The 25,167-nt window shown below is 43.3% G+C and overlaps 1 protein-coding gene across 1 annotated transcript in view; it reads right to left on the minus strand.

Moving 5' to 3' along the window:
* The window catches only part of SYCP1 (synaptonemal complex protein 1), a 181,692-nt gene extending 157,209 nt beyond the window's left edge, over positions 1 to 24,483 (minus strand). The window contains exon 1 of the mRNA XM_082248011.1: positions 24,363 to 24,483. Coding sequence (XP_082104137.1) covers positions 24,363 to 24,473 — 111 coding nt within the window. The 5' untranslated portion in view covers positions 24,474 to 24,483. The remainder of the gene's footprint in view (positions 1 to 24,362) is intronic.
* Between the last annotated feature and the right edge of the window lie 684 nt (positions 24,484 to 25,167).

Genomic DNA, 25,167 nt, shown 5'->3' on the forward strand with positions numbered 1-25,167 from the left:
AATTTAACACACCTGCTCCCCATTCACACCTGAGACCTTGTAACACTAACGAGTCACATGACACTGGAGAGGGAAAATAGCTAATTGGGCCCATGATGATCTCCTGGCTGCTGAGAGACACCCGCTGGTGGACACAGAAACTGCAGCCTTTGGATCTGGGAGCCACAGTGCCACCAGCAGGTGAGCTCTTTCCTGACAGGGGGATCACCCCCACCCTGGGAATTCCCGATCATCTGAGGTAGCCCCTCCTCAGCGGTCCAAGCTAGATGTTGCTCTATCCCCCTTAAAACACAAAAACAGACATCTATTTATCAACAGACCTATATGAGTAGGTGTTTTGGTATAACAATGTGGCCAGGGCCTTAGTATATAGACCCCCAGTCCCATAAAAAGCGTGGAGGTTCGGAAAATCCTCACGGTGCAGGGTGCCCCCACACCCTATCACACAGGTGAGTCCTGAATGAAGAAGAGATAATAGTCATGTAAGAGATCAGGAGTCAGAAGTTTTACATGTCGACGTCTCCTCAAGTAGTAGAAGTGAATATATTGCAGGTAAGTCTAGTTCTGCCTAGAAAGCTAGGTGTCTCAGGACTCCTAGTCATCCATGGGGGCCAAGGTGCAAGGTCAGTGCTTGGTGGACATGGGTGCAAATCTGGCTGGGTTTGCAACGGATTGTGGCCCCTACCTCTTCCCTGGAGAGGTCACAGCCAGTCAAGGGCTTGAATCTGGTCAATTTCAAGGAAGACAAATAGGTCTGGCAGATCAGCCTGTCGCTGGGAGGGTGAAGGATGTGGAGCCTATAGGGGTATAGGGATGATGATCTGGAAGGGGAATCCCCATGGGTAAGATAGGCCCATATGTTGAAGCTGTTCCACAAGAGGTTTTAGCAGGGCTCTCCTCTGCAAAGTAGCTCTTGACAAGCCTGGTAGTATTTTGATACTGGCTCCAACAAAGTCTACTGCACCCAGCGACCAAGCTTTGCACAAGATGTTCTGCTTCTGAGCATAGCGGTGTATTAAGCAGATCCCATTGCATGGCCGATTAGGGAAAGGTTGAACATGATCTATTTCAATGTGTTCTGGGGGAGCAGAGTCCAGCATCCTATGGAAGATGGCGATAGCAGTGTCTTGGAGGTTTTTGGAGCTGCAGATTGTTCCGGCAGCTTCATTCTTCCATGTGTAGCTGTAACAAGGCCATGTATTCCGACTGAGAGGCTTGCCCTTATTCGAATATAGGGATTGCTCTTCAGGGATAGGACTGAGGTTTCCCCTGTAGATATGAGCTCCTGTATTTGCTGCACGTCTGGCCAGAGGAATTTGATCTCTTGTTTGTGTGTTTCTTCAAGCTGCAGAAAGACAGCTTAGTTGTCGGCCTTTGTGGGAAGGGCCTAGATCAGGACTCTCAGGTCTGTCTCATCTCCACTCAGTAGCATGTCTGTGTATGAGGCAGGAGTGTGGGAAGTGGCTGATGTTAGCAGCCCTGGAATGCCCATAGCATAGGGCCAATGTGGTGCCTACATTTAAAAAGAGATTAAAGCCTTTACCAAGTAACTATAGACGTGTTAGTTTAAAGTAATTGTAAAGTTTCTTTTTTTTAATAACAAACATGTCATACTTAACTGCTCTGTGCAGTGGTTTTGTCCAGAGCAGCACAGATCCTCCTATTCTCGGGTCCCTCTTTGGTGCTCCTGGCCCCTCCCTACTGTTGAGTGCCCCCAGAGCAAGTAGCTTGTTATGGGGGTACCCAAGCCAAGCCGCAGCTCTGTTTATCCATTCAGAGACGGGTGGATGATGCCTGGTGGGGACATCCAATTTGGGGTGGAATACGATGCTCACCTGCTCAGCAATATTACTGTTTTGCACTTTTTGCTCATGCCATTTTGCAGTCTGCTTATTATATTGTTTTGTTTGTGTTGGGGTGGTTCTGGGGGTGGGGCTCCTGACCACTACTGTATTTGATCACTTCCCCACTTAAGACTACCTCCTTTGGTCCACTCCGTCCGGTTCCCCCCCTCTCAGGGGGTCATGCGGATCAGACCCTTGTAGGTTTCGAGTTTATTCTCGGCGCCTGTGGCGTATTAGTGAGTTCCTCCTTCCTTGTCCTCTTCTTCTCCTCTTACTGCTCCCTCCTCTTCCCTTCTTTCCTCCTGCCTCTCTCCCCCTTCCTGCTTTTTCTTGTATGTCTTAATCCCTTTCCTTTTTTTTCTACTGCAAACACTTGGAAAATGTTAAGGTTATGCCGTGTTACTTGAAGGATCTGCTTCGTATGTATCCATGCGGTCCCAGACACTTGGGGTTCCATGGTCTCCGGACGCAGGCCGGCAGCTAGATGCCGGCGGGGGTCATGGCTCAGTTTGTGAACTGCTAGTGCTTCATCCTCACCCCGTCTGTACTTAGCACTTGTCTGATCCTGCTGACTTGATTGCCTGATGTTCGGTCTATGTAACTTCTATCTAGTCGCTTCTTACATTACCTGGACCCGCGTGGGTTGCCTCTGGCCACCTCAGACGGGTTCCCCACGGGGTTCACTGTTGCATTTTTTATATTGCATGTTCTGATTCTATGTTATGTCATATTTGTTGTACCTGTTTTTGGCATACCTATAAATAAAGAATTTATAAAAAAAAAAAAGTCCACAAAGATAAGTTCTTGCTGGAATAAAATATTTTAAGCAACAGACAGCATGGATTCATGAAAGACAGAAGTTGTCAAACAAACCTGATTTCTTTTTAAGAGGAGGTAAGAAAAACCATGAAAAGAGGGGTGGTTGTGGACATAGTATACTTGGATTTTGCAATGTGTAAGATAAAGTCTGCAGGATTGGAAAGAGGAGTATGTAAAAGGATAGAAAACTGGCTAAAATACAGACTTCAGAGAATAGTAGTTAATGAGTCTTACCCTGAATGATCTAAGGTTTTCAGTGGTGTACCCCAAGGTTCAGTGTTGGGACCCTTACTTTTTAATATCTTTATAAATTATATAGAGTCTGGGATTAAAAGTACCATTTCAGTCTTTGCAGATGACACCAAGCTATGCAGTGTCATCTGCAAAGACTGAAATGGTAATGCACTGTTTAAATGGGCAACTAGGTGGCAAATAAGGTTTAATGTTGATAAATGTAAGTTATGCCCTTGGGGGCTAAGAATATGCATGCATCATACATACTAGGGGGAGTACAACCGGGGGAATCAATGGTGGAGAAGGATCTGGGGGTTTTGGTAGATCATAAGCCTAATAATAGCAGGCAATGCCAAGTTGCGGTTTCCAAAGCGAGTTGGAGTCCTTTCTTGTATTAGAAGAGGTATAGACTCCAGAGAGAGAGATATCATTTTGAACCTGTACAAATCATTAATAAGACCTCATCTGGAATATGCAGTTCAGTTTTGGGCACCAGTTCTGAAAATGGATATTGGGGAACTGGAGAAAGTGCAGAGAAGGGCAACCAAACTGATAAGAGACATGGTGGAGCTCAGCTATGAGGAAAGATTAGAGGAACTGAATTTATTCTCTTTTGAGAAGAGATAAGGGGGATGTCATCAACATGTACAAATACATAAGGGGTCCATATAGTGAATTTGGTGTTAATTCTTTTTAAGGTCATCACAGAGGACAAGGGGGCACTCTTTAAATCTAGAGCAAGGGTGTCAAACTCAATTTCATTGTGGGCCGCATCAGCATTGTGGTTATCTTCAAAGGGCCGGTTGTATCTGTAAGACTATATACATTAATGCAGGACTCTTTTTTTTCTCAGAGAATAGGTGCAGGAATCCCCCGTCGAACCACATTGATCAGTGGGTGTGGTCAAACTGCACAGTGGTAAGATTTCAACGGGGCAATAAATACCAGGAGTGCGTTATGTACTGAGTGAAAGGTTCATGGGTGCGCTGTGTACAGAGTGCAGGTTTGAGGAGTGCGCTACATACAGAGTGCAGGGCTTAAGGGTGTGTTGTGCACAGTGTGCACGGTTCATCTCTTTTTCACTGACTGTCCACATCTCACTTACACCTCTGCCCCCCCCCCCCCGGTTTGGGGGCCACATGAAATGGCTTGGGGGGCCGGAATTGACCCGTGGGCCTTGTGTTTGACACACGTGATCTAGGGGAAAAGCGATTTCATCTCCAAATACGGAAAGTAAGAAATCACAGTAAGAGCTGTGAAAATGTGGAATAGACTCGCTCAAGAGCTGGCTCTGGCCAGCTCAATAGATTTCTTTAAAAAAGGCCTGAATTCTTTCATAAATGTATATAATATAACTGGATGCTAATATTTATTGTTAAAATTGATCCAGGGAATATCCAATTGCCTCTCGGGGGATCAGGAAGGAATTTTTGACGGATGATGACGGATGCAGATATAAACTGATGTAAATGGATGATCATCCATTTACATCCGTTTTTCCATAGAGATGCATTGATGTCCATTTTTCATCCATCAACGGATGGACGAAAAACAGACAAACAGACAGCATGTGTGAAAGGGGCCCTAACGTTTCTAGGGGCTCGCCAATCTACCACTGCTTTGATTTTCTCAGGAACTATGCTTGCTCCTTCTGGAAAAATAATATACCTCAAGAACTGGATCTTGGTTCGTTCAAACTCACATTTCTCCAATTTGATGTACAGTTGATTCTTCCTTAATCATTCAAAGACAGTGCAAACATGCTTACAATGCTTCTCCAGTTTATCAGAAATGATGAGACTATCATCCAGGTAGGCAATAACAAGCTGGTCTAACAGATCTTGAAAAACATTGTTGATGAAGTGTTGTGGGGGCGTTGCAAAGGCCAAACTGCATAATTAGGGACTGAAATGCCCATATCTGGTTCTAAAGGCGGTTTTCTATTAATCTCCTTGATGATTGTGGACAAGGTTATTTAGTATAGGTAGGCATAGTAATAGGTAGGTATAGTTTTGTAAAGATTATGTCTTCCCAACATTTCAGAGATCAAGGGGAGTGGATAGCGGTTTTTAATAGTGACCTTATTCAAGTCTCTGCAATCGATGGATGGACGCAAGGTGGAGTCTTTCTTTTCAACAAAGAACAGGGCAGGTCCTGCAGATGTTGAGTGTCTGATGAAGCCATTCTCTAAATTTTCATCAAGCCACTCCCTGAGCACCTTTAATTCCGGTTTTGACAGATTGAAAAGGCAGCCGAATGGTATTTCTGCCCCTGGGAGCAGCTCCATGGGGCAATCATATGGACGATGAGGCAGCAATTGGCTGGCATTCTTTTTTCACAGACATCCCAGTACTCATGGTATTGTGGAGGCAAGCTGTCATATGACTGGGTAGCTAACACATCAACTTGTGATTCCTTGATCAGTTGAGAACTTGTAAATGTAAACAAACCACGTTAATTCGCTGTTACCGGGTTCTCTTCCTCGCACACCGATCCAGTGTGAGGAGGGGATCGAAGGAACAGTGAGTTAACAGTTAAACCCTTACAGTACTGTGCCCTGATTTCCCCAGAAATAAAGAGTACCTTTCTGTAGCACATCAGAGTACCTGTCCTGCAGACCATCAGAGTACCTATCATGCAGCCCATAAGAGTACCTATCATGCAGCCCATCAGAGTACCTATCATGCAAAAGAGTGATAGGTAGTCAGGAAAATAGATGTGTAATTTATGCTCCTAGAACCCCTAAAGGTGTTACTTGGATGTTGGTCCTCTGTATGTGGCCCATCTCTGTAAAAGTCTCACAAATGAGGTACCACCAATCATACTCAGGAGTAGCAGAATGTATTTTGGGGTGTAATTCTTGGTATGTACATGCTATATGTTACAAATATCTTATATATTGACACCTTTATGTAAAAAAAATTGTTTTAATTTTCTTTCCACATTTTCAAAAAACTTGACATGTTCAAAAGACTCATAATGCCTCATAGAATATACATTGGGGTGTTTGCTTTCCAAAATTGGGTAATTTTGTGGGCAATTACACTGTCCTGGCTCTCCTGGGCCTTCAAAAACGAGATAGGTACTCAGGAAATTAGATGTGTAATTTATGTCCCTAGAACTCTTGAAGTGCTACTTGGATGTTAGTCCTCTGCATGTGGTCAGGTTGTGAAAAAGTCTCACACATGTGGTATTGCCATACTCAGGAAGAGTAGCAAAATGAGTTTTGGGGTGTAATTGCAAGTATGCCTATGCTGTTGTGAATATGACAATTTTGTATAAAAATAAAAAAAATAATTTCTTAGTTTTCTCAAGAATTGTGGGAAAAAATTACAACTTCAAAAAACTCACCATGCCACTTACCTTGCCTTTGAGGTGGCAGGACTGGCATTTAAAATGGTTGACTTAAACAAAATGTCTTTCAAGTTAATTAATCTCATTTCACTTTGATTTCTTTACATGTGTCACTGAGCTTGCAAAAGCTAAGAATATATCAGATGACCGAAACAGTGGAAATTCCCTATCTCTCAGAATATCAACTCTGTCTGGACAGCTTGACCGCAGAGCCAATAATATCTTCTAAAAGTCCCTTTGGAAACTTCTTCATGAGCATCACCGGAAAAATTCCCTGATGACATACAATCACAATATAGATTAACCCAATGCTTACTATAATTAATTGCTAACCTTGATTGGACAAAAGATCTTAATGACAACCCATTTTTATACGTCATATGAGTGTATTTAAACTCCAACCCACTGTAATAAATCAGGTCACTATGATTCAGCCATCTTGAGTCTGTCTGATCTTATTATATATATAGCTATATATATTGTCTGATTTGGTATCACTGACTAACAGGTAACAGGTATTTTGTACCTGAGGAAAACTTCCACGACAGTTTGGCGAGCTTGAGCCCAGGAGAGGTGACGTCATCTGCGGATGGAGTGAGACATCTGGACTGCATTGGATACACTGAAAATATCTGGCCAGGTAAGCCCATTGTCTGCTTACAATATTTTTCCGTCCATCCAATGATGTCCAGGTAACTCTGTTTATTTTTGACGTAATACCCTCTTAAAGAACCTAAACCCTTAGTCGGTGTATATATTGTTGCTACTAACACTTGTTGTGAAAGGTGAGGTTGGGTCAACCCTCACCGCTGTGGGTGTCTTGGACACGCAGAAACGTGACCCCCAGTTGTGTTCTGGTAAAGCGGTCTCATTTCGGAGTGTCCATTTGAGACGCAGCAAGCATTGAAACTATATGACTGTTTAGCCTGACATTCCATATACATCTAAAGTTTTCTATCTCTATGCTCTAATATATATATATGTATGTGGTAATAGTTTGATTTCAAGTAAGAGAACCTGTCATAATTTATTGTTCAGTAATTGTGTTGGCTGTCCAAATACAAAGTATAGATACCGGCCAGGGGTTGAAGTCCAGGTCAGGGACCTGGAAAGTTTAAAGCAGTTATTCTATTATTGGATAATAGTGAAATGGGAAACTGGGTTTCCATAGATACCGACCAGGTGTCGATAAAAAAGGTCATAAGGACCACCGCCTACCGGCCAGGGGTCGAAGTCCAGGTCAGGGACCTGGAAAGTTTAAGTCAGTTTTACTATTACTCGGTAATAGTGGGAAAATTTGATTTTTCCATAGATACCGACCAGCGGTCGATGAAAAAGGTCATTAGGTCCAATGCCTTACAGTGTATGGGTAACAGGGTTACCAGATAAATGGGGCAGACCAGGGAGTTTGCATCCGAAGATTAAATGCTCTGGGAGCATAGTTTTTGGGCTACACAGCCAATTAAAGTGTTCTGTAGTTGGACAGCTAATAATCCTTTGATACTGGAATATGGCAGATTTTTTTGTAAAATGTATGAATCAGATTTGGCAAGAACTAACTTGAAATCAATTGCAGAAAAATGGAAATAGGAGAGTATGAAGCTAAATGAGTATTGATGTATTGTAAATGAGTTGGGGTGTGTTGAATTGTTTCATGAGAAAACACAGCAAATCTTGTATTCATAAGTAGAAAGTAAGGATGAGCAGTGCCCTTTTAAATTTCTTAAGGGAGAGATTTATTCCTTCAGCGTCAGCAGCTGAACTAGACCCTGACCACAGGTTTACAGCATATTGTGATTTTTTGAGACAGAATGTATGAAGCAGGCTCTGTGTCTTTTATATAAAAAGAGGAAGTAGCCGAAGGGGTTCCTTCTCCGTGAGCTCGGAGAAAAAAAAGATTGTTTCTTTATCTGATAAATGAACAGCATATGATATTTTGAGGTTATTCTCTATAAAATTATATAAAAAATGAGAAATAATATGTTGCCCTTGAAACAGGGAATCTTTGGTGCAAAATTTTGAAAATTGGCTGCTTGCCAAGGGGGTTCAAATGTAATTATATTTGTTCCTATAATAGTTATAGAATTAATTTTAAGACATTAAGGGTTACCGCAATTAACGTGACCATTGAACCCTATTTTGCACTGAGCCAAAAGTTTTAAAATAGAATAACTATTTATATAATTATGGTATTTAAGTGGTATTTTAGGGGCATCCTCCGTAACCAAAGGGGAACCTCTAATCAGAAATTTGGGACAAAGTTTTTAGAGGATATTTGTTTGAAAGATAAAAGTACATTACTTCCTGTCATTATGGGTGTATAAAAAGTGACCTACTACAAATAGTGTAAAGACAGGACATTAGAGCAAAGAATTGCAACCACCCCCCCCCCCCCCCCCCAGAAGATAGACAGTAAATAAGGTATTCAGCTAACCTGTGTCCGCATGTCCCATAATAAGCAATCCGAAAGGTTTACTGAATAATATTAGCAGGGGTGGGGCTGCGAGTTGCTTCCTGCCTGGCTTCAAAGGAAAAGGGAAGTCATTTTTAAAAAAAAAAAACACTAAGTAAGTGATGCAGTGTTGAGTTAAAATGTCAGTGTTCAGTTTCAAATGCCGTGCCCATTAATCTAGTGTGTAGCAGTATTTGCCGTCTCTGACAACCAGATGGTCTGTCTCTTTAAATCAGGAAGAGATAGTCTGTCTGGGTGAACTGAAGGAGGGGTTAAAGGTTGCTCCCGTCCTTTCTTTCCCAAAGGTGATAAAACCTTTTACTTAGTTGAATGGACACGCATCCGGGATTCTCACACAAGAATACGGGGGCAAACAGAGGCCGCTAGCATATGTCTCTTGCCAGCTTGACCCAGTGATAAAAGGATCCTCAGCTGCGTGCGGGCCGCAGCCTGCAAGGAGCTGCTGGATAAAACGGTGCAATGTGTTGAAGCCAGTTTACTTCCAGTACAGGAGCAGGCACTAGAGGGGGAGAGAAAAAATGTTTGTTAAATACCCCTCATGACTGCTTTGAGCTGATGATGGCAGAGTCCGAATCTTTGAGCCCTGCCAAAAAGGCTCCTCTCTAAAGCCCTGATGGGACCCTTTATGTAGATGGATCATGTTTATACACAGAAGAGGGTAAGCCTGTAACTGTGTATGCAGCAATATATAAAAGGACAAAAGGAAAGCAGTGGCATTAAATCTAAAGTTCTAAGCACAAGCAGCTGATGGCTTTGGCAAAGGCCTGTGAATTTTAAAGAGTTAACACCAACATTGACATGATTTTGGTCATATTTTTGAAAGCTTGTAACTTTTTGACCTCCGCTGGTAAGCCAATAAAGCATGCAGATATAATAGAGACTGTTCTTAGTCTTCCAGTGTTCCACCAAGGTGGCCATTTATTTTGAAAAACCCAAAGCACATGCAAGAGAAGACACAGAAGAAGCTGCAGGAAACGCAAGGGCAGACAGAGCAGCGAAGAAGGCTGCACTGGAACAGGTTCCTTTACGAGTACTGACACTCGCAGGAAAGCATCCAACTCCGGTAAGTATGGCAATCTTGATATCATTGCAGAAAAAGCCCCCTCACAGGAGCGTGAGAAGTGGCGGAAGAAAAGTGCAACACAGGATGTAACTGGTTGCTGGAGGATGGAGGAGCATTTCTGTCTGATCTCAGGCCCTATACCCGAGGGTGGCAGCCGCAGCTCATGGACCGTGTCATATCTCAAAGACTCTAATGACCACCTTGTTAATGCAACACTGGTTAGCACCAGGTTTTCCTGGAGTAGCTGCAAAATATACTGCTTCTTGTCTTACCTGTGCTAGGTACAATGTTGGTAGAGCTGTAAGCACCCCAGAAAAGCACCGCCTAAGCCAGACTGTCCTTTCCAAGGAATTCAAATAGATTACATTGATTTCCCACAGTCTGGTCCCTATGCACATGCTTTGGTTTGTATAGACATTTTTCAGGATGGCCTGAGGCCTGGCCAGTCTCTAGGGGTACAGTACAAACCACAGGAAAAAGGCTTTTGTCCGAGGTAATGTGCAGGTATGGAATTCCAGAAACTATAGAAAGTGACAGGGGTACTCACTTTAAAGGAAAGGTTCTACAAGAGGTCCAATCCACACTAAATATAGAGAAAGCCTCTCACACTCCATATCACTCACAGAGTAGCGGAAAGGTACAAAAGGTTGTAAAAAAAAAAAAACAAGTTGAGTAAAATAATAGCAGAAACAGGTAGATTGTTTTACGTTTTTTCCTTTGTCAGGAACACTCCCAAGAGAGGTGTGGGTACCGGAAGCAGGTCTCTATTTACCACAGCAATTGCAAGCCACACACTCAGATCTCACTAGATGTGTTGCAGCGCTTCAAAAGCAATTGACAAAAATGCATAATAGTGTGTTTTCATCCCTACCAGATCCAAATGAGGATACTAAAAGTCATAAAGTAAGGCTACTAAGAGTGCAATTTGTTACACCAACATCCCTCAAAGTAGAAGGGATACATGGATTCACGCCAGTCATTGCAAAAAGGTGGTACAATGATTTTCTTTTAATTTTTGATATGTATGGTTATGTTGGGTATAATGAAGGGGAAGGACGATAAAAGGGACAGACAACCTAAGGCCCAATGTACTGTTAAGTTTTAATACCAGGTAACTAGGAAGTCAGGATACTCAGGGTGCTAGATATGTTCACAATTACACCCTGAGTCCCAGACTATACCTGTGCTAGTAAACCCACTTGCATTAGAGGATCTAAATCAGACAGAGTTTTCAAAATCCTATAGAAACATTACCAGTGCACGAAAGGACATGTTAGTTCCCCTGAAAGTTGCAGGTCTAATCAAGAATCCTACAGTGTGTATAGTGTTCTATGGAAATAAAACAGATGAAGGGAGGGTGGACTGTTCACAAGCACTGATAAACATATCCTGCCCACAGCTGACTGTGAACAGCCCATGAAATGAAACTTGCATGCATTACAGAAAGGAAACTGTTAAACATAAAATATGAGCCATATTGAATTACAATATGGACATTCACCTCACCTAGGAGAAGCCCTCAGGGTTCTGTTGTTCAGACAGCAACTGGGGTATTATGCAGAAAAGTTATTAATGCACATTTTCACCCCAGGGTGGTCACATTTGGGGTTGGGAATCTATTATGTCTGTGGCAATAAGGCCCATAGTTGACTTTCTCAGTGTGTCACAGGAACATGTACTATAGCCTCTTTACTTCCAATGGTGTCCGCCCTTCCTAATGAACACAGTCCTTTGGAGGTTTTGCCTTATCTCCTAAAATAATGAAAGTGATGTATTTATATTGATGTTTATGATAATTATGATCTCTAGTTATCTGTTGAATTAAAATAATTATGTGTTTGGTTGATAAGGTTACCAAGGCCAAGGAGACAACCTATTTCAACTCTATATGGAAATAAGAAGTGATTGATGATGCTGAGTATGCTGTAATGAGACATCTGTCACCTCAAACCCCGATGTATGAAGTAATCTCCGCCTCAGAACCTTACCAAGACTCGGACACCCTTCACTGAGGTATGCCCTCTGGGCCAGTGTCCCAAGCGTAAGGGGCTGCTCCCTTGGAGGGATCTAATAAGCGGATAGGTAGTTAGCGTGATCAATAAATTCTCAAGAGGGGGAAGATGAGGTGGCAGGACTGGCATTTAAAATGGTTGACTTAAACAAAATGTCTTTCAAGTTAATTAATCTCATTTCACTTTGATTTCTTTACATGTGTCACTGAGCTTGCAAAAGCTAAGAATATATCAGATGACCGAAACAGTGGAAATTCCCTATCTTTCAGAATATCAACTCTGTCTGGACAGCTTGACCGCAGAGCCAATAATATCTTCTAAAAGTCCCTTTGGAAACTTCTTCATGAGCATCACCGGAAAAATTCCCTGATGACATACAATCACAATATAGATTAACCCAATGCTTACTATAATTAATTGCTAACCTTGATTGGACAAAAGATCTTAATGACAACCCATTTTTATACGTCATATGAGTGTATTTAAACTCCAACCCACTGTAATAAATCAGGTCACTATGATTCAGCCATCTTGAGTCTGTCTGATCTCATTATATATATAGCTATATATATATTGTCTGATTTGGTATCACTGACTAACAGGTAACAGGTATTTTGTACCTGAGGAAAAATTCCACGACACCTTGGACTCTCTACTTTCTAAAAAGGGTAAAAGTAATTTTGGGGGTATTTGTACTGTGCTGACATTTCAGGGCCTCAAGAAATGAGATAGGGTCCTTTCATATGGACTCCGTTTTGCTTAGTGGGGGGATCGATCCGACTGAGACAGGTCCGTCTCTGTCAGAGCCCCATTTTCCTCTATGGGGAGATTGGATGAAAGCAGACTGTCTGTCCATTTCCATCAAATGCCATCCGATCTGCCAGACAGATGGAAAATATGGTATTCATCCGTTTGGATTTCGCAGACAGGATTGGATAGCAGCAGGTGTCAGCGGACATGTCACCGCTGACACCTGCTGCCCCATAGGGGTAGATGGAACATTTGATCAGGTCCACCTGAAAAACTGACAGGCGGACTTGATCAGAAAGCCTGTGTGAAAGGGGCCATAGGACGTCAGTACATCAGGTGTGATCCGTTTTCAGTGATTGGTGCCATAGCTTGTAGACTCTATAACTTTCACACAGACTAAATAATATACACTAATTTGTTTTTGTTTTTTTTACCAAAGATATGCAGCAATATACATTTTGGCCCAAATTTATGAACAAAAATGACTTATTTGCAAAATGTTATAAAAGAAACTAAAAAAAAGCATTTTTTTTCCAACATGTTCGCTCTTTTTTCACTTATATCGCAAAAAAAAAAAAAAAACCCAGAGGTGATTAAATACCACCATAAGAAAAACCTGATAAAAATGTTGTTTGGGTACAGTGTACCATGACTGAGTAATTGTCATTCAAAGTGTGAGAGCACTGAAAGCTGAAAATTAGTCTGGGCAGGAAGGGGGTGAAAGTGCCCTGTTTTGAAGTAATTAAATATTATTGCTTTGGGCAAACCCTATGTCCAAAAAGTTCCCCCCAGTCTCAGAGTCCAGCACAGCAGAACAAGGTATTTCATGGCCCTCAGTGATAAGTTTGATAGGGATGACAAAATGAAAAAGTAAAGAATTACCTTTATTTTCTTCATGGATTAATGGGGGGAAAGACTGCGTAAGGGAATTTATTTGTTCAGGCTCTATAACATCAGTTGCAGCAATAGTTCTTTTAACTTTGATGCGACAATATGCTGGGTATCCAGAGTCCCCACAATATAGACACAAGTTCTCAGAGCATCTTCTCTCTTTTTCCTGGGGGGAAATGGATCTCTTAACCACTTAAGCCCCGGAAGATTTTACCCCCATTCCGACCAGGGGGTATTTTGCGATTCGGCACTGCGTGAATTTAACGCACAATTGCGCGGCCGTGCGACGCTGTACCTAAACGAATTTGACGTCCTTTTTTTCCCACAAACAGAGCTTTCTTTTGGTGGTATTTGATCACCTGTGCGATTTTTTGATCACGCGCTATAAACAAAAAAAGAGCGTCAATTTTGCAAAAATAGCAATATTTTTCACATTTTTTTATATGAAATTCCCCCAAAAAAATGTAAAAATCAAAATTTTTAAAAATTTTCGGCCAATTTGTTTTATGCTACCTATGTTTGGTAAAAAAAATCGCAAAAAGCGTATTTTGATTGGTTTGCGCAAAAGTTATCGCATTTACTAACAAAGGGAAAGATTTTTGTCATTTTTGTTGTTTTTTTTTTAACGCGTAATGGCGCCGATCTGCGATTTTTTTTGCTGTACTGCGACATTGCGGCGGACAGATCGGACCCTTGACTGACATTTTTGACACTTTTGGGGTTACCAGTGACATTTCTACAGTAATCAGTGCTATACATATGCACTGTTACTGTAAAAATACACTGGTAGTGAAGGGGTTAACTTTATTTGGAAGGGAGGGGCTGTGTGTGTCCCTAGGGGCGTGGTTTCTACTGTGATTGGCTGTGGCTCTAGCTGTAAGGACACTGATCAACGGATCTACATACCAGATCCGTTTTATCAGTGTCTTTGCAGCGAGGAGAATGACAGGCAGTTTGTTTACACAAGCTGCCTGACATTCTCCCTCTCCCCCGCCGATCGCCAAGTGGCCGGCGGACATCGGGTCCGCTGGTCACACGCGCGGGGGGGTCCGTGACCACGCGGGAGCGGGAGCGCGCCTCCGGGGGCGCGCGCTCACTCCCTAGACCCTCACAAGCAAGCAACGTAGCCCTACGTTAGTTTGCCTGTGAGGGGCTGACCGCCGACGTAGATAGTCGTGCGGCGGTCGGCAAGTGGTTAATATTGTCAACCTGCAAGGGTTCAGGAGTGTTAGATTTCTGAAAAAGGTTTGGATTCCTCTGAACAAATTAACTAGCAGAGAAACGCATGCCACCATTACTTCCAGACATTCCCAGTCTCTGCTTTCTGTAAGCCTCTGATCGATTTGGATACATAATTGAATGAAAGCCTCGAGATCATTAAGAGTTTCCACTCTGGCAAGCTCATCTTTTACCTGTTCAGAGAGCCCTTGGTGGAAATTACTCTTTTGCGCTGCTGGGTTCCAGGTGGATCCTGCGATCCAACGTGTGAATTCTGCTGTGTACTCAGCAATAGAGTGCCTACCCTGCTGCAAACTATGGAACTTTGCTTCAGCAGTAGCGCAGAGGTTGGGAATGTCAAAAACTTGGTTCATCGTGGTCACTAAAGTCTCAAACTTGTTCTGAATAGCGCTATCTTGTTCTATATAAGGGGAGGCTCAAGCTAGAGCTTTCCCAGTCAGGAGGTTGATAACAAACATTACCTTCCTTTTCTCAGAAGGAAATGCAGCAGGTTGCATTTGGAAATAAAAACGACATTCGTTAAGGAACCTCTGTAATGGTGACGGTTTCCATTGAACTTGAGTGGTAGAGACATATGCGCGTTAGCATTATCTTGGGAGCTTAAGTCTAGCAACTGCCTCTGCAGTGCACACATTTTCTCCTGTTGCCCTTTTATCACTTTCCAGTTTGGAAACTTTTTCTTGGTAGGTAAAACTAAACTTTTGAAGCTCTGCATTTTTCTGTCAGGCTCAAAGACCAGTTGCTATGCAGTAGCAGGACTACGACCAACCAGCAGGAGAGGTACACAGTCACCCTGGTGCGTGAAGCAGGCTCACCTAAAGTGTGGTGTGGTACTAGCCGATGCTCCACCAGAGCTGCTGATTGTGGAGATAGATTTTGAATGTGTGTTAGTATCAGGTCACGGTCCTCAGGATCACCCCAACAGGAGGTGAGCAAGCTGGTATCCAATAGTGGAAAAGCAGGTAGGGATCAAACAGAAGCTTCGTTGATAATGAGTAGTTGCAGGTTGGGTTTAGGCAGAAGCGTAGTTGAGGAACAAGACAAGGGTCGATAACCAGTGGTAGCAAAATATGGATGGCAGCAGGGAAGACAGGAAAGAGATGCTGGCTGGAGAGAGCAGAATATTCTAACAAACAGGAAGTGCAGAGACGTGGCTTGAATCAGGAAATTCATGGGAGTAGCAAAGAGCCCAGGGTTCAAGACAAACAAGGTTCAAGACAGTATGAGTCCAGGGAACTGTCCAGCATTCCAAGTAGCTCAGCATGAAAAATCCAACATGCTGGTTATACCCAAGTTGATCGATCAATCAACTTGGGTAAAATTAGCCTGCCCATACATGGTTCGAATCCCAGCCGAGACTCTAACCATCTATGACCAGCTTTAGATTTCCTTTTGTTAGACAAAGTTGGGAGAGAATGGGCTAATATGCAATCTTCCTGTGTAGATTCTTCTGAATCATAAGAAAGAGCACCGTCTTTCCCTTCATACCAAAACCTCCTCCACCTGCTCCTCTTTGTCTTGTGGCAGAAAAGGAGGCAAACCAAGGTCCCAGAGAGAAAAAGGTAGAGAAACCGATGGGTGCCTCTTACAGCCCCTGTGGCTTGAAGTTTCTAACATGGCACTGAGTTTCCCTACATCATAAGCAACAAAGGTGAAAATTTCCTTCCTGCTCAACTAGGAATGGGAAGCGCTCAATAGAACTGAAGAGGAAAAAGAGAAAAAAGGAGGATAAATACCCCTGCTGTCCAAAGCAGGGTCAGTTGTGGGGTAAACAAAACCCCCCTATATGAACCTGCTGTCAGGTTTGCCCGAAAGCCCCTTATTCCCTCTCCCCTGCTTATTATCCTGAATAAGAAAGGAACTCTCAGGGTACTCACTACAGTGCAGTAAGGTAGGGGTAAAAAGGTCACTAGGGAAGCTAATATGGTGTGTCAACAGTACTCTCCCAAGGTAAAAAAAAAAACTACTAATAAACTTCTGATTGTATCTGCTTGATCAATGCTGCAGGCTGTAGCCTGCAATATTTATCAGTGTATTCTGATGTTGGGGAAGTATCCCTGTTGTCTGAATACAATAGCTAAGTGGGGAGGATTCCCAAAAAGCAAAGTCCATAAAGACATGGATTAGCAAGTTTGGAGTGGAGGAACTTGACTAGCCTGCACAGAGTCCTGCCATGACCACTGCCCCAGGCTTCCAGTTTCAGGATGGCATCTTTTTTTGCAGCATCCTATGGTGCCAGGAGGAGGTCATCAGAGGTTTTGATAATAAGCGCAATGGCCCTCGCAGTCAGTGAATGGAAGTGAGAGGCTGGCATATACTGTGGTGGTGGAATCACAAATTTTTGGTGATACATTCATCCTTTTCAGCACGGGTCATCCTACCTTGCTTTTATCCTCGGCTTTATTTAAGGACATTCTCCTATCCATTTTGATTGTTATGGACATTGCTCTTTAGTATTGGTTTCATTATTATTATTTACAGCGCTGCACCACTCCTGTATTATATGCTTTTTTTGGATTTGTTAGTCTTGACCAATACCGGTGTTCAGCTGCTTCTACGCATTCTTATAGATTATAGCGCTGAATAAGCCCTTGTTTTATATCCTATGGTGCCACCCTTGTGTGCAGGGACTAGGGCTTTGTCTCCCTACACTGTGTGAATCAAAAGAAACACACAGCCCCAAAGCCTAGGATTGCAAGGCCCTTCCCAATTCTTCCCACTCCTTCCGCCCTCCCTTCTTCAAGCTAACAGACTGGCCCCAGACTGCACTGCCAACTTTTAACTCCTTCCTGAGAAGACCAGAAGTTTAGGGAAGCAGCACTGGGCGAGCAGGTGCCAATAGCAATGAAAGCAATAAACTACAAATGCTCAAATGCTGGATAAGAATTTTAACAAATATTATACAGAGGAATGCTTATTTTATTTTACTAACTGTGTTAGGCTAAAATGCTGAGGGTTTAATAATACTTTACCAGCAAATAGCCTATTTCCTTTCTACTGAGCTCACGCCCAAAAGTGTAGCTGCTAATGTCTCCAGTCAATTTGACAGTTGATGTCCAGGCCAGTGTATTGGAGCAGCTTTTTCACTGCTAATATGCAGAAAATGCTGTCTTATCAGTGTTTTTTTAAAACTTAAAAAAAAAATACATATTAGCTAGTTACGGCTACCTAAGCAAATAAATAGTATGTCCTGTATACAGATACACTGTAATTGTGTGTGTATTTTAAACAGTTGTTAATAAAACCCTAGAAAAAGTTTTTTCTCCAACGTAACCAGTTATTAACCTCTTATTATAAATAATAACCCCATAATTCCTCAATTATTCTACTCTCCTTAGCTATTTTGTATTTGCAAAATTAAAAAGATATACATGACATAAAGATACATTTTGTAAACAACTTTGAGGCTGCATTCACATGTCAGCTTATAATCGCGGGCAGAACCGCCGCGGTTCCGCCCGCGATTCGGAGATTTATTGCAAATCGCGGGACGCCTAGCGTTGCCCGTTGATTTGCAATAGCCCCCCAAACGCCGAGCGATGTTGCCGCGATTTGCGCCCGCCGAATCGCGGCAACATCGCGCAAACAAAATCGCGGGACGCAATACGCTCCAAAGAAGCTCTTGTACTTTTTTGGAGCGTATTGCGTCCCGCGATTTTGTTTGCGCGATGTTGCCGCGATTCGGCGGGCGTAAATCGCGGCAACATCGCTCGGCGTTTGGGGGGCTATTGCAAATCAACGGGCAACGCTAGGCGTCCCGCGATTTGCAATAAATCTCCGAATCGCGGGCGGAACCGCGGCGGTTCTGCCCGCGATTATAAGCTGACATGTGAATGCAGCCTGACATGTCTGAATCAAAAACTTTATTCTGGTGTCAAGATGAACAAGGAAAAGGAGAAGAAAATATTATAATTTTACATCTATGGTAACAGCAACATGGTCTTTAAGGCTCCATGCACACTAGCTTATTTTTAAGCTCAATGCAGCTGCTTTGAGCGCATTTTTTTCCGGCCCCAGAAGCAAATCATGTTATCCTATATGTCCATGCATACTATTTAAGGCTAGAAGCGTTTTTCAAACTTCAGCTTCTAGAATCAGAAAAAAAAAAAAACAATTTTGTGTTTTTGGGAGCGATTTGCCAGCAGACAAAAATAGCTGAAAGCTCCTAGAAGCACCTAAACACTATCAACTGCTGCTAAGCACTGGTTTCCAGCGTTTTTTTAATTTTTTTTTAGTGGCCAGCGTTCATCGTGATTGATAATGGATCTAAACCAGTGGACATTTTTTAATAAAGGACTTGTCAAAAACTGTGTGTGCATTTTTATTTATTTATGGACAATTCTTTGGTAAAGGAGTAGGGGTACAATGTACCCCATACTCATTCACATTGGGGGTGGGATCTGGAGGACCTCTTGTTAAAGGGGGCTTCCAGATTCCAATAAGTCACCCCCTGCACCCCCACAACCACCGGGCCAGGTTTGTGGGGAAGAGGCCCTTGTCCTCATCAACATGGGCACATGGTGCTTTGGGGGGGTCATAGGGAGAGCACAAATGCATGCAGTCCTGTGATTCAGAAGAGAAGTATGGCCAATAAAGCATTGACCATACTTGTCTTTTAATTAGAAGTATTTAGTGACATTTAACTGAGCTTATTCTGAATTGTCGAAAACTGTTGAAAAAAAAAAAGGTATTACTAAGTCCCCTTTCAAACTTGTGCAACTTGGGACTGCAAAGTCGCATAACAAGTCATACCCCATGATTTCCAATGAGTACCATTCATATCTGTGCAACTTCAAATCTCAGAAACGTCAAAGTAGTCCCTGCACTACTTTGGTTCGACTTTGAAGCGACTTGAGGTCCATAGACCTCAAGATTACACAGGCATTGCTTCAAGTCGCGTCAAAGTCGCACGACTTTCAGGTCGTAAAAATGTGAAAGGGGCCTATGAGTAAACACGCCTTTTATGTACAGGGAATCCCAGAAGCATGACTTAACACCTCTGAGTACAACAAAATAATTATGGCAACTTAAAAAATCAGACAACACATGTACTAGGAATTAAAGCATTTGTTTCCCCAACACTTCATATTCCAGACATGTACTTGCTCTACTATTTACTTGTATAAGAAAGTCTCCTGTTCTCTTTGTATTGCTTCGTTTATGTGAAATCCCAGTCCCTCTGCTTTCCCATTACAAACTGATCAACTGACTAAACTAAGCAGGAGAGCACACCATGGTCAGTCCTCTGGCTATGCTGGGAGTTCATTGTACCCGCATCTAATGATCAGACTTTTCCTATCATGCCCCCGCTGCAGAGGGAATGTGATCACTTATAAAAAAAAGTGAAAAAAAAAAAGTGAAAAACCATAGTTAGACTTACTGGTAACTCTGTTTCCAGGAGTCTTCCAGGACAGCCCTTGAGAGATGGAGCTCCTCCCACTGGACAGGAAATACATTGCCACTAGCTCTTTAAAAGGCGGTCCCTCAGGCACCTGGTCAGTTTATCCAAGAACCGAAGGACGGAGCTGAAAAACAGTTAAATAATACACAAATTCACCTTATAAGTACAAAGGGTGGGAACCTGCTGTCCTGGAAGATCCCTGGAAACAGAGAGTTACCGCTGGGTCTATCTCTGGTTTTCCCCCAGTCGTCTTTCAGGACAGCCCTTGAGAGGATGAGCAAGTACTCACCCAGTTTTTAGGGGGGACCACTGCTTGGAGGACTTTCCTCCCAAACGCATGATCCTGGCTACCCATAATGTCCAATCAACAGTGTTGAATGAATGTTGACATACTTGGCAGCTTTATATATTTGTTCTGGGGTAGTAACGGCTCTCTGTGCCCAAGTTGTGGCTAATGCTCTGGTGGAATGTGCATTCAGTCCTTGTGGAGGGTCAAAGTGCAGAGTCTTGTATCCCTCTTATGCTTTCCTGAGAAGAGGATGAACAAGGCCTCTGATGTTCTAAAACTCTTTTGTTGCTTCCAAATAAGCCACCAAACATCTTCTGACATCTAGCGAATGTAGCTGCTCCTCTTTGCTGTTAGATGGTCTATTGCAGAAAGAGGGTAGTACTATATCCTGACTCCCATTAAAGGTCAAGGCAACCTTGGGAATAAATGCTTGATCAGTCTTGAGAATAACCCTATCCTCCAATATCTGTAGGAAGTGCTCTCTGATTTATAAAGCTTGTAGTTCGCTGAATCTGCGAGGAGATGTCATTGCGATGAGAAAAACAGTCTTGAGGGTAATAAGTCTTAAGGAGGCCTCTGATAACAGCTCAAAGGGTGCTCTAATGACTGCTTTTAATATAATAGACAAGTGCCATGTCGGAATGACAAGGGACTGGCCGAAACCTTCAAACTGCTTTACAGAATCTGCTTATGAAGGAGTTCTGTTGTAGGGAATGCTGTAAGTAAACTGATAGGGCTGCAATCTGTACCTTAATTGTGCTTAAGGACAGGCCCTTATCAATACCCTCCTGTAGAAAGTCTAGAATCGACAGAGAGTCAGGCTCTTCTTTGCCTGATTCTGACAACCATAGATTAAACTTCCTCCAGACCTTTTGGTAAATAGCTCTTGGAACTGGTTTACGGCTCTGTAACAGAGTTTTTATTACTCTGTCTGAGAGACCCTTAGACTTCAGGATCTCTGATTTAGATACCAAGCTGCCAAGTTTAGCATGGCTGGTCTGGGATGGAGTACTAGGCCCTGCGACAGCAGGTTTCGGTTGGAGGGTAACATCCAGGGTTGTCGATCTGTTAAAGATAATAGAAGTGAAAACCATGCCCTTTTAGGCCAAAACGGGGTTAAAGGAATAGGAGAGGTGGGCACCTGATCGGACCGTCTAGCAGCTTGGCACTTGAGCATCCGCAATAAACTTTTGAAAAGTGGATTGAATAAACGATTGAAAAGTGGATTGCACCTCATCCTTAAAAGAGCAGTGAAATTTTGAAAATGGAGAATCTTCCTCGCTTTTTAACACTGCTGAGATGCATGTGGGAAATAAGGTTTTAGTATAGCTAGATGAAAGCCTTGCAGCACAGAAAGGACACTTTTTCTTGTCAGTCTTAGTAGTTGCTTTAGAAGACTCCTTCTGAGAAGGCACAGAGAGAAAAAACAAGGTAAAATAGGGGAATCTGTTTAAGAAAAGACCCCCCGTCCGATCCCTCCACAGTGCCAAAGCTCATGGTGCCCAAATGGCTGCTAAAAGATTCCCCCAGGATCTTCAGTGCTCCCCATGTAAAGCCCAACCACCTTCACTAATCAAAAAAGCATACACAGGAAAATAGGTCTCTGGCCACTTCCAGCCTATCTGTGATGAGCAGGTGCTTGCCTCCCCTGGAGCGTGGGGTGCCTCCATGATGTCCCTCTGCTCCCAGACGCTGGCGCCTTAGACCTGTCCAAAGCCGCGCCTTTAAGACACCGGCTCGGCCCTCCCCTTGCTCTTTGCTCCTGGAACCCCGACCTCTGGTGCGCAGTAATGACCTTACATTCGCCGGAAATTATGCCTGGCGTGTTCCGGTTTGGGGCGTCCTGCAGCGAGGATGCTTAGGCTTCCCCACTGCTCTTTCCCTCGCCGGACACTGAAGAGAGAGGGGACAGGAAACTTCAAACACCTGCGGAGTGGACCCGAGGCCAAAAAGCTGCTCCTGAAACAAGATGAGGGGAATTTTTTGCTAACCCTGGTAGCCCTTGAGCGATGGAGCTCATCCAACCCTCTCTTTAAATAAAATGGTTCCTCCAGGCAACATGTCTCCTCCTAGAGTGAGGAAACACAAAACACTGACCAGGTGCCTGAGGGACCGCCTTTTAAAGAGCTAGTGGCAATGTGTTTCCTGTCCAGTGGGAAGAGCTCCATCCCTCAAGGGCTGTCCTGGAAGACGACTGGAAGGAAAAAATTGGATTTTTGTCTTACCGTAAAATCTTTTTCTCTGATGTTCATTAACGCACACAGCTTCAGAATCTTCTTGACCATTGGGTTATGCTGCTCCCTACAGGAATAGGACACTAGGCAGGAAAAAGCTTTACCACGCCTATGGGGCAGTCCCTGGGGATATACTCCCACTTTCTGCTATAGGCACTCAGTTTTGCTGCAAGCAGTGTCAGATCAATGAAAATCAGAGAAAACTATTTTACGGTAAGACAAAAATCCAGTTTTCTCTTATGTTCATTGACGAACACAGCTCCAGAATCTTCTTGACCATTGGGATGTCCCAAAGCAGTGTCAAACATAAGGGGCGGGAAAAAACACTGCAGAAAAAAAATTCCGGAAGGCTAAACCTAGCCAATCAGGTAACATGGAGCTCAACCAGTAACAACTGGAGCTCACCTGAAACATAAACCCTCAAAGAGGACTAGTCCTCTCAAACAGCAGCCTGCAAAACCTTGCAGTCAAGCAGCTCCTGCAGATGCCAGCACATCCACTTGTAAAAATTTTGTGAAAATGTGCACAGACGACCAAGTGGCCGCCTTGCAAACTACAGTAGCATCACTGACGCCTGATGGCGGAAGGCCCAGGAGACACTAAGCGCCCGTGTAGAATGCGCCTTAACACTGAAAGGAGAACTTGACCCTTGATTAAATAGGCCTGCACCACCGTCTGTCAAATTCATCTGGAAATCGTCGTGGCAAACGTGGCCAAACCCTTGCGAGGTCTATCTGTAAGGACAAAGTCTAATTTCCGAAAACTACTTTGTTGCAGCCAGGTACACCCTGAACGCCCGAGCCCAGGGGACATCCCTGCCCCAGTCACTTATCCCCAGGAGGCAGGGAACCCGCTCAAAACCCCCCGTTGTGTAACCCGGTCAGCAGCAACAACATCCAACCCCTCCCCTTCTGAAGCATGTGGCAAAACCAGCTCCTACCGCACCCGGGGAGGGGGGTGGAGGCCAAAAGACCCACCGTGACTGTTTAAAGGAGCTGGGGGGATGGAGGAGAACCCGGGGGTCCGACCATCCTAGGGAGGGACCCATGTCCACCCCAAAACCCTCCAGGGGTGGTGGGGGGACAGCTACTTACCACACCATGGAACCGGGTGGGCACCACTCCAGGCAGACCACTGCACCATCAGAATGGGAGTGCTGCGGACCAGAGGCACGCTGCGACTCAGGACATGACCAGGTCATGTGGGTCCTCGCGAGACGTTTAAATCACTGGCCAGCCCCCGTTCAGTGCCGTGGCCGACATAGAGTGGAGCTGAGATCGGGTTGCGCTTGCTGGCCAGACTGGGTACACTGTAAGGATCTAGAATATCCATTGTGTCGCCCAGTCCGGCAGTTGATTGTAGTTCTCAACAGAAAATAATAAAAGAGGAAAAAAATCTGTTTAAAAAAGAAAAAATGCTAGGACCAGAGATCCCAGCAAGGAACTAGGTCCTTACTCCTGAATGGGCAGAAGAAAAGTGCCTATAGCAGGAAGTGGGAGTATATCCCCTGGGACTGCCCCATAGGCGTGGTAAAGCTTTTTCCTGTCTAGTGTCCTACTCCTGTAAGGGGCAGCATAACCCAATGGTCAAGAGGATTCTGGATGTCTGTCAATGAACGAAAGAGAAAAGGTATTTATAATATATTTTTAAATCTATACAAAAATGTTTTTCCTTTCATTTCTATTTTAAACTGAATGGGTTGTTTTACAAGGCGTTCTAGCGATAGTATTTACTGGAAGAAAGATTATGATCTATATACCTGAAAGTACGATGCATTTTCCACAACTGTAACAGGTTTAACAGCAGATACATGACTACTACTTAGTCTTGGCAATGGGAAGATTTTAAATGGAATTTCTTGCTCCATCATTAGCTGTAAATTAAAAAAAATTATAAGTGGTTATAGAAATATTTACACAGCTCTAGCTATTGTATGGTATCCCTAAATGAAACTTGTAGAAGCATCCTACTAAGTGCATACAAAAAAATTTGTCCATTTTTAGTGTCCCACATTTATCATACAATGATGCATATAAACATTGGTCATCCAAGTACTAGCTATTGCAACTTCCATTCTGAATAATAAATGAATCATGTTAAAGTACACTAAACTATGATATATGACTAAAATGTTAAGGGCTGCCAGTTTAGAGATGTGATTGGGTTTACCTTGCGGGATGCAGTGGGTTGTTATCATTTAATGACCACTGTTTTAACTTTTTTACAGTTAGGCTCCATTCACATCTAGGCATTCTGGATCGCGGTGCCAAATCACCGCAAATCACAGGACACATTTCCAATGGCACTCCAATCGCTGCAAAATTCATCGGGTGACAATTGTGGCAAAATTGCGCCCGACGAATCGCTATAAAATCACGCAAAAAGAATTGCGGGATGCCTGTTGCTCAAAAGGAGTTCTTTTTTTGCGCAACAGGCACCCCGCGATTCTGTATGCGTAATATTACAGTGATTCCCTGGGCGAAAATCATGGGAAAATCGCGATGCGATTAGGTTGCCATTGGAAATGATGGAAATCGCAAGCGTGTCCCGTGATTTGCGGTGAT

The sequence above is a fragment of the Pelophylax lessonae genome (assembly GCF_965119305.1).
Source record: "Pelophylax lessonae genome assembly, chromosome: 2".
NCBI classification, from domain to species: domain Eukaryota; kingdom Metazoa; phylum Chordata; class Amphibia; order Anura; family Ranidae; genus Pelophylax; species Pelophylax lessonae.